The sequence below is a fragment of the Micromesistius poutassou genome, assembly GCF_964030765.1.
Source record: "Micromesistius poutassou genome assembly, contig: SCAFFOLD_1772, whole genome shotgun sequence".
Taxonomy (NCBI): Eukaryota; Metazoa; Chordata; class Actinopteri; order Gadiformes; family Gadidae; genus Micromesistius; species Micromesistius poutassou.
Window position 1 is genome coordinate 1 of NW_028179060.1, and position 9,610 is coordinate 9,610.

General features: G+C 46.5%; 1 protein-coding gene across 1 annotated transcript; it reads left to right on the plus strand.

Moving 5' to 3' along the window:
• The first annotated feature begins 5,273 nt into the window (after nt 1-5,273).
• On the plus strand, nt 5,274-8,307 carry LOC311373163 (nuclear receptor subfamily 2 group F member 5-like). Its single transcript, XM_084489999.1, has one exon. It carries the CDS (start codon nt 6,134-6,136, stop codon nt 6,551-6,553), a length of 420 nt encoding a protein of 139 aa, XP_084346125.1. The 5' UTR covers nt 5,274-6,133; the 3' UTR covers nt 6,554-8,307.
• Nucleotides 8,308-9,610: the final 1,303 nt, after the last annotated feature.

The following is a 9,610-nucleotide window of genomic DNA, read 5'->3' on the forward strand; positions in this document are numbered from 1 at the left end:
AAAACACAACGCAGAAAAACAAAATGAGGGATGGCTTCGAGACGGACAAACAACGACAAAACGGATCGGCTCCAAGGGAAAAAAAAGTGTGTGACCCCGTCCCCAGATAAACAAATAAGAGAATTAATTATGGGGACATCTTGAAGGGGTTGTGGCGGGGGTGGGGCCCTCAGGGGCCAGCAGGAACAGATAAATCTGGCCTAAGGACGGAGAGGCCTCCCTGCTTAACCTCTTAATCAACCCCAATCGGCCGGAGGAAACCACGGCAACACTGAGACCGTTTAGCCCCCGGACACTGGAGACTGTTAACAATAGACTGTTAACACTAGAGACTGTTAACACTGGAGACTGTTAACAATAGACTGTTAACACTAGAGACTGTTAACACTGGAGACTGTTAACACTGGAGACTGTTAACACTAGACTGTTAACACTGAGACTGTTAACACTGGAGACTGTTAACACTGAGACTGTTAACACTGGAGACTGTTAACACTGAGACTGTTAACACTGGAGACTGTTAACACTGAGACTGTTAACACTGGAGACTGTTAACACTGAGACTGTTAACACTAGAGACTGTTAACACTGAGACTGTTAACACTGAGACTGTTAACACTGGACTGTTAACACTGGAGACTGTTAACACTGGAGACTGTTAACACTAGAGACTGTTAACACTAGAGACTGTTAACACTGGAGACTGTTAACACTGGAGACTGTTAACACTGGACTGTTAACACTGGAGACTGTTAACACTAGAGACTGTTAACACTAGAGACTGTTAACACTAGAGACTGTTAACACTGGAGACTGTTAACACTAGAGACTGTTAACACTAGAGACTGTTAACACTAGAGACTGTTAACAATAGAGACTGTTAACACTAGAGACTGTTAACACTGGAGACTGTTAACAATAGAGACTGTTAACACTAGAGACTGTTAACACTGGAGACTGTTAACAATAGAGACTTTTAACACTAGAGACTGTTAACACTAGAGACTGTTAACACTGGAGACTGTTAACACTAGAGACTGTTAACACTGGACTGTTAACACTGGAGACTGTTAACACTAGACTGTTAACACTGGAGACTGTTAACAATAGACTGTTAACACTGGAGACTGTTAACACTGGAGACTGTTAACACTAGACTGTTAACACTAGAGACTGTTAACACTAGAGACTGTTAACACTAGAGACTGTTAACAGTAGAGACTGTTAACACTGGAGACTGTTAACACTGGAGACTGTTAACACTGGAGACTGTTAACACTAGACTGTTAACACTGGAGACTGTTAACACTGGAGACTGTTAACACTAGAGACTGTTAACACTAGAGACTGTTAACAGTAGAGACTGTTAACACTGGAGACTGTTAACACTAGACTGTTAACACTGGAGACTGTTAACACTAGAGACTGTTAACACTGGAGACTGTTAACACTAGAGACTGTTAACACTGGAGACTGTTAACACTGGAGACTGTTAACACTGGAGACTGTTAACACTAGAGACTGTTAACACTAGAGACTGTTAACACTGGAGACTGTTAACACTGGAGACTGTTAACAATAGAGACTGTTAACACTGGAGACTGTTAACAATAGAGACTGTTAACACTGGAGACTGTTAACACTGGAGACTGTTAACACTAGAGACTGTTCAACCCCTGGTGAAGCAGTCTGCGTTGCTCCTTTGTCATGAGGTCATGCTCGGACACAATCAGTGTGATCCTCCACATGGCTAAACAAACCAAGACACACACACACACACACACACACACACACACACACACACACACACGCATTACACACACGCATTACACCCTATGAAGGTATCACTCCACCCCAGTGGACCGATCCATTGAACAGGATGCAACGTGTGTACATCTAACGCACATGTAGTTCACACCCACTCATTGGTTAACGGTGACTCCAGCTCCACCGCCGACGCCTCCTGGGCTCCTGGGCTGAGGTGGACGTCTCCTCTGCCAGAACATTGATCTGCATCTCTATTTCACGAGCCCCCCCCCCCCCCAGACCGCCCAGGCCGCTGCCCAGACCCCCCCCCCCCCAGCAGACCCACGTCGGCTCATATTTAGCCACTGGCCACTCAGAGCACTGCATTGTGGGTCACCTCTGTTGTCCGCCTCCTCATAAAGCAGGGGGGGGTCCGGGGGGGGGGGGGGGGGTTCTGCATTTCCTAGGCCATGCGGTGGGGTCGTGTTTACCCCCCCCCCCCCCCCCCCCCCCGGGGCCCCACCCCGGGCCCCACCACGACACCCCTGGGTGTCAAAGGTCCCCACCCCCCCCCCCCCCACCCCCGCACCAGTTGCTCCTCCAGTCAATCACTGCCCAGTAAACCTCCACCAGTAAACCCAGCATGCACCTTAAAACAACGCGTCCTGCTGCTTCTCTGCCCGCCTCACAGCTCAGAGGGGCGGGGGTTAGGAGGGCCGGGGGGGGGTCGACGACGGGGGGGGTAGGTCCGCGGGGTGCCCGGGGCGCGTCTGTCAGGTAGGGTGCAGAGGGTGCAGAGGTGGGTGGGCTCCGATTGGCTGAACTCTGGGTAACTCGCCGCATTGTCCTGAGAGGGCAGCCTCCGCCCAGCCGGCGGTGCCGAGGGTTAAAACAAGCCATAAATATATCCTCCGGGGCCGCGCTGTTTGGTTTATCAGCTGGGGGGCGGACGTGTGGATTGTTCTCTCCGCGGCACGCCGGTCGTGGGATTATTAGATACGATTTTATTTATTTTTAAGACCTTAGACCTAGTTTAATGGTAAACTAGCTCTAACTAGGTCTCTAGTTTAATGGTATTCTAAACCAAACAAAGACTATATGATTGATGGGAAAAGAAAAAAAAAAAAAAAAGGACTCCACACAATGTGCAGGAGATAATATCAAAGATTGGAAATTGGGAATATCCTTTTGACAAAAATGATTTTTTTTTATTTTATTTTCAATAAAATCGTAAAATCGTATCTCTCCTTGCAGTTAACCTCCATCTGTAGCACATTATTATTATTATTATTATTATTATCACGTTATCATCTACCTCTCTCCTAACAAACTCTCTTTTCTATGTTATCTATGCCAGTGAAGCATTCAACACATGAACTCATATTTAAACATAAAGTCATTAATTAATTATTAATAATAATAATAATAATAATAATAATAATAATAATGACAATAATAATAATTGTTGTTATACTAATTATCATAATACAATGTTCAGCCAAACACACACACACGCAGTATACACGCACTATTTCCAGTATCAAATCACACTAAATCACCCTTCCTAATAATCAAATATATACGATGCACTTCACTGCTTCCTAAACGCCACGTTTAGCTGTTCCACAACCACCCACAGCCCAGCAGCTGCGGATAGGCTGAGCCCTATCTAGAGGAGTAATGACCCTCGACATCACATACATTACCAGCCCCGGCTTGATGCTCATTTAATGAGCTTTGCCCAATGAAACTTTATGAATTTTTCCCAACATCAGCCGTGGAGACCCCCTCCCCCATCTAGAGTTACACTCTAATTATTAAGCTCTAAACTCCGACGAGCCCTGCGCGTCGTGGAATGCCTTAATGGCAAGTGGAGGGGCTAATTGGGAAACAGGTTAGGTTACATGTGTCAGCAATTAAGCCCGACGCTAGGCCAGCTTTATGGCCCCGGGGCCCAGCACCAGCAGTCCCCTCGGACCTCTGGCACTGGGCTGTGCTTGTCCGTCACGTTTAACGGTGTGATTGGAAAGGAGGCGAATGCAATCCAAACACCGTGTCAAACCGACGCGGAGTGATTTAAATAAGAGTCCGCTGGTGGAACTAGTTTTACTGAGGTCTGCGTCGTTTTGTGTTTAGTAAACAAACATTCTGATTAATGCGTGTTATTACAAATATCACACGGTGTTTTTAAGACACATAACGGCGACGTATGCCCTGAGTCGATTGGGAAGAAAGAAAGAAAGAAAGAAATATGTATACCTTTGGCTGACATACATTCTGTAACTATGTCCATGTAACTATAACTAGGCCTATATTGTTCAAAAGAAGTCAACTAAAAGTGTTAGTCTAAATTACTGTGGTGCTGATAGTGATCTAGAGATCTTCTTTATGCGGTCCAGCAAGCCTATAACTGTAAAAATTACCAGTAAGTGGAGTAATAATTAAAGTTACCAGTAATATTCAATAGTCAAAGTATTCACTGATAGTGCTTATGTTCTATATATCTACTTAATGCGGTCAGGGCAGCGTAGGTATACAACCCATAATAGCACACTATAATTTGTTAATACTCATCTTTATTGTACACAATTCTCCGATGCTTCCACAAGGTAACGAAACCTTTGTTCCTTTACCTTAGGAACAAAAGGTACGCCTGAGCTCCGAGTGAATGACCTACATGTGACATATCGAACCCTATCTGGGACTCGAACCCAGACACCCCGCTGTGCAGGGCGTGAACCCGCCGCGGACAGAACAACCTGTCACTGTTAATTACCTCAGGACAGCCTTATGTGCGGCGGGTTCCAGCTGGTCGAAGCCCCGCACGACAAACCGGCAGAATCAACACTTTCTCACCTGCTCAGTGACTTAAGAGCCGTCAATGTTGGCCGCAAAGTTGTGACACCTTTTTGTTTTTGCACTGCGTTGTAACACCAAGGGCTGTGCTGCGGACATTTATGTGCGCTTTGGTTCTGTATGATTATTGTATAAACATACACTATACAGGCTATTTTAAATGAAGTTTATAGTCCAGAGGCTTTAGAGGAATATGTCTGCTTATCCTTCTTAATCGCTGTTGCTATTTCCGATTGATTTAAAAGACAAATGCGTATTTGCGCAAACATCACCAACTACTTCTCCATTCATCATCTTCAGTTGGAATAACCTTTCTCTCCTAGCTGTTGTTGTTGTTGTTGTTCTGTTTCCCAGAGCCCGGTCCATCAGTTATACCGCGTGTATTGCGCACTAAAAAGTTGGAGGGTCAATCCAGGGACCGGACGCTGATTGGCTGCACGGCGCGACTCTCGCCTCTGTCACTCAAACACAACCCAGTCGGCCGGCTATCCAATCACAGCGCGTCCTTTGCGGAGCCATTATCCCCTGGCCAATCGCGTCGCGCTGACCTCTCTGCCGGGGCGGGGGGTGCATGCCCATATTTGGAAGTGAGGCCCATTTATGGAAGGCGGCTCTGCGCTCCGCTGTGAGACGGCCTGTTTAGTGTCACTTTCACCCCGATCCGCCGACGGTCCTCGTAGATGGGACGGACTACTGAAGGGTGAAGCAGGCTCCACTTGACTGGCTGAAGCCTCCTGTGTTTAGACGCGCGCGGTTCATCTCGGAGCGCTCACCACCACCACCACCACCACCACCAAACACGGCTCTAAGGGGAACTCTTTTACGCACCAGATCTGGAGAAGAGCGGACTATTCTTCGGGAGGACTTCACTTCACGTTGCGCGTTTTCCACACGGAGGTTCTGGAGACTCTTAGAACAGTGCGGAGGAAAAAAAAGGCGATTATAAAGAGCGGTTCGGGATTTGATTTGAAGTATTCATCCAGATTTTCCCACCCCAGGTGACACTTCGTCTTGAATCGAGGAAAAGCTCAAACGTCTGCGCGAATCCGACGATTTCACGTCGCGGATTTCACGTATTCCGTGAGAAATCGCGTTTGCGCTTTATCGTAGGTCTACCGACCGCGGGGTCCAACCTTAACCGCCGTCTTCCCCCCCCCCCGTCCCTGCGTGGGGGTCGTTCCGCCGAGGGTCCCCGGGAGAAGGGGACGCTGTTTATGGATCCACGGCTACGGAGCCACACGAGGAGCTGTGTACGACGCGCGCTCACGAATCGATCATGTTGACCCCCTGTTGCGATCAGAAACTTTGAGCCAAGTTTACACACAAAAAAACCACAAAACAGATCCACCCACGCACGGACACATTCGGTTCCAAACTCGATCCCCCCCACCCCCCCCCCTGCGTATCTCCGCTCGGTGAGTTTGTTTGTTTTTTCTCCTCCGGACGTCAGCACGGATCTCTGTCTCCTCCCCGCGCGGCGGACGCAGTTGGACTCTCTCGGTGTCTCATCCACCGACGTGTGTCAGATAGCATGGCAATGGTAGTAAACCAGTGGCAAGAGAACATCTCGGGCGACCCGGGCTCCCAGCTGCAGATCTGCGGCCAGGAACCCGGAGGGACCCCCGGGACGCCCAACGGATCCACGCCGGGCAACGAGGGGCTCTCCGGGGACAAGATCCCCAACGTGGACTGCATGGTGTGCGGGGACAAGTCCAGCGGGAAGCACTACGGCCAGTTCACCTGCGAGGGCTGCAAGAGCTTCTTCAAGCGCTCGGTGAGGCGGAACCTGAGCTACACCTGCCGGGGGAACCGGGACTGCCCCATCGACCAGCACCACCGGAACCAGTGCCAGTACTGCCGGCTGAAGAAGTGCCTGAAGGTCGGCATGCGGAGAGAAGGTGAGAGAGGTGCTTTGGACACGTTCGTTTACCTTGTTGTTGTTTCTCGGTGAGGGACGTTTCCCCGTGCGGACTTGTGTGACATTGGTATTTGATTAAAGTAAATAGAAAAGGTCGATGTGAAATAGCAGGCCAACGCATTTCATGAGTGGGTGCAGTCTGGTAGGCTGAACAAAAGATGTTCGTGAGTGTGTTCCTTTATCACTCTTGATGTTGGGTGTTTTTAAAACAAGGCTGTATAATACTCACTTTTTAAACTGCTCCGTACCATGGTCATTCCTGGTCTCCTGGTCTCATCGGTTTATGTCCTGTCTCTCTCTCTCTTCTCCTTTCCGACCCGGTTCCAGGACATTCGTTTGACATCTCTACTTTTAATGTATTGTCTAAATCAACTGTATTCTCTGAAATTAACGCGTTACAGTGCATTAACAGCAGGGGTAGTTGGAGATTAGCCGATATTCCTCATTGTGGAATTAATGGACATAAAATATAACGTATAGACGCTGATTGAGATATCAAAAGTTGCTTTTATTTACCCAACGCACTTGCTCGGATATTTAAATAACTGGCCAAAAGTACAACAACAGCATATGCCTGTAAATGAGCTTATGGTCGTTTAGAAATGGAAAAAACAAGGCCAGTTAATAGCAAACCTCCCCTTTACGCTGAACACGACAGAAGACCCAGAAGGCCTGGGGGAGTTTACCACCAAAAGGCCGTCCGCTCCGTCCCGGGTTTAAACCCCATAACAGTCCTTAAGCCAGGGGGTGATCCCACTGCTCCTCCAGCCCAGTGTGTGAAGGGTATACACAGTGTCGGCCTCCCGTAGGCCCGCGGGGCACCGGGGCCCGGCCCGGCCCCCTCTCTCTCCCCCCGCCTTGTCCCGTGGAGATCCCTACTGTCCTTTCATCCCATCGGATGACTCAATCCGCGGTTCTCCGAGGCGGCGGGGTAATAATATTAGTCACGTTATTTCAATTATTCCCCCCCGCACCAGCTGCTCCGCGCGTCCACGTGTGAATCACAGGCGCGCGTGTTGCGGTGCGTAAAAAAACGGTTAAATAGTTGTGTGGTGTGGCACGGTTTGTGTCGGTGCGTTTAAGGTCAAAGATGCGCAAGACTGCGGCGCATTTTTAAGCCCGCTGACTTGTGTTTAATAATGCGACGTATTTAATTAAAATATGTATGTAGGCCAAGTGATTGGTATCAAACTTTATAATTGTGGCTTTGATCTGATGGGTTAGATGATTTGATTTGATTATAATAAAAAGAGGGAGAGAGACGAAAACGTAGTCCAAAACAACCTATTTTATATTCATGTATTCTGATGAAAACATATTTTTCAATTTAATATCAAATGTCACCAAAAGGTTCCTCACAACAAGCGTTTTGTCTTCATTATGAGACCACGTAATAAGGGAAGTTAATCAGGAAAGTTAACGCCGTTTCCACAAAAACTGGTCCAACATTTGTCCATAAGGTCACCCAATGGCTGTCACGTTAAAACTATTTTGTTTGTCGTTTTTTTTTTTAAACTGTTTCTACATTGTTGATCACCTTCAAAGAGTGAAAATAAATATTTCCTCTTTGGATTGAGATGAGACGGAAGTTCTTCACGTTTTTATTTAGTTAGCTTCACGGGCTCTGAAGGGAGTCGAGTCCCTCTCGAGAGCCGCCATTTATTAACTTTAACCGATTACTCACCAGATAAGCTACACGTTTGCCTAAACATTGTATATGTATGCCCACTTGTTGACACTGACACTGTTGCCGAAAGAAAATATTCACAGTGAATTTATAAACTCCCCACTCCCATTTAGAAGACATATAAATGTTAAAATAAATATTACGTTTATTTGAACTCCCAGGAGCTCATTGTGTACCTTGGGGTGTTTGTTCAATTGTATCAGTGCAATTGTTTGTTACGAACAAATATTATCAGCCAGGACATATGCCTGCACAACGCTCAGATTATAAATAGTTTAGTATCAGGTTGTCTTCAAAGTTTTAAGTTTTTTATTTTATTCATTTTATATTAACTATTCCACTATTGGTTCTCATCTCACACTTCTCGACCGGGACGGAGTAAAACGATGAATTAACGAGAGTTTGAAAAGCTTTAGTACTAAGCTTTACAGAGAGGACTCTTAATTTGGTAGCGGTGGCCTGTGCGGTCTCTGCGTGTGTTTCATCAGAGTGAGCGGCGCGTTAAAAGCGCTTTAGTGCCTGCTGTGAGGCAGAGAGCTTTTTTAAAAGGTCTCCCAAGGTCTCCATCGCAAGAGCAGGAAAAAAAAAAACGGTTTTATTACGTGTCTTACACAAGTGTACTCCAGCAATGTGTCACACACACACACACACACACACACACACACACACACACACACACACACACACACACACACACACACACACACACACTTTAAACTAAAGTGTGTGGATTAAAAAGAGTACATTATTGAACTATTAGTTAACGTTAGCACATAATAATAGTACACATTATTATACAGCATTAGCATATTAGGATTAGGGTTAAGCTCCCTATTTCGTAATCTATACATTCACACCGTAGTCAACATGAACACATTAATCAATTATTAGCAGACACAATGGTACAGTGTTAAATACCTGTTGGTTAATGATTATTACTGCATTCTCTTTAAATGAATGGTTAATTAATGTAGCCTAATTGTGTGTGAACCTTATCTTATCTGTACCAAACCCGCGCCAACGTTGAGACACACAAAAACCCACGCACAAATAGAAACAACAGAGTGTATCAGTAACACAACTAGAAACAACACAGTGTACAACATCAACATCACAACATCACAACAACATCATTTGTAATCACAAAGTCATTTGTTGATTAGTCCGAGTGATTAGACCTGAGGACGTACTGACATTTCCTGGACCAGTAAGACCAGTACAGAGTCGGGGGGGCTGGTGGTGGTGCCACCACCTCCGTCTCCGTATAGTTCACACACAGCCAGTATCAAACCAACCACCGTGTCAAGTGCAGGTCAGTGGAAACTAAAACATTACCAATAGATGGCCGGGAGTCAAAGTTCACCACGTGTGTGTGTGTGTGTGTGTGTGTGTGTGAGCGGGGC

Coding starts and splice junctions, on each gene's coding strand:
- LOC311373163 (XM_084489999.1), top strand. CDS start 6,134: ATGGCAATGGTAGTAAACCAGTGGCAAGAGAACATCTCGGGCGACCCG.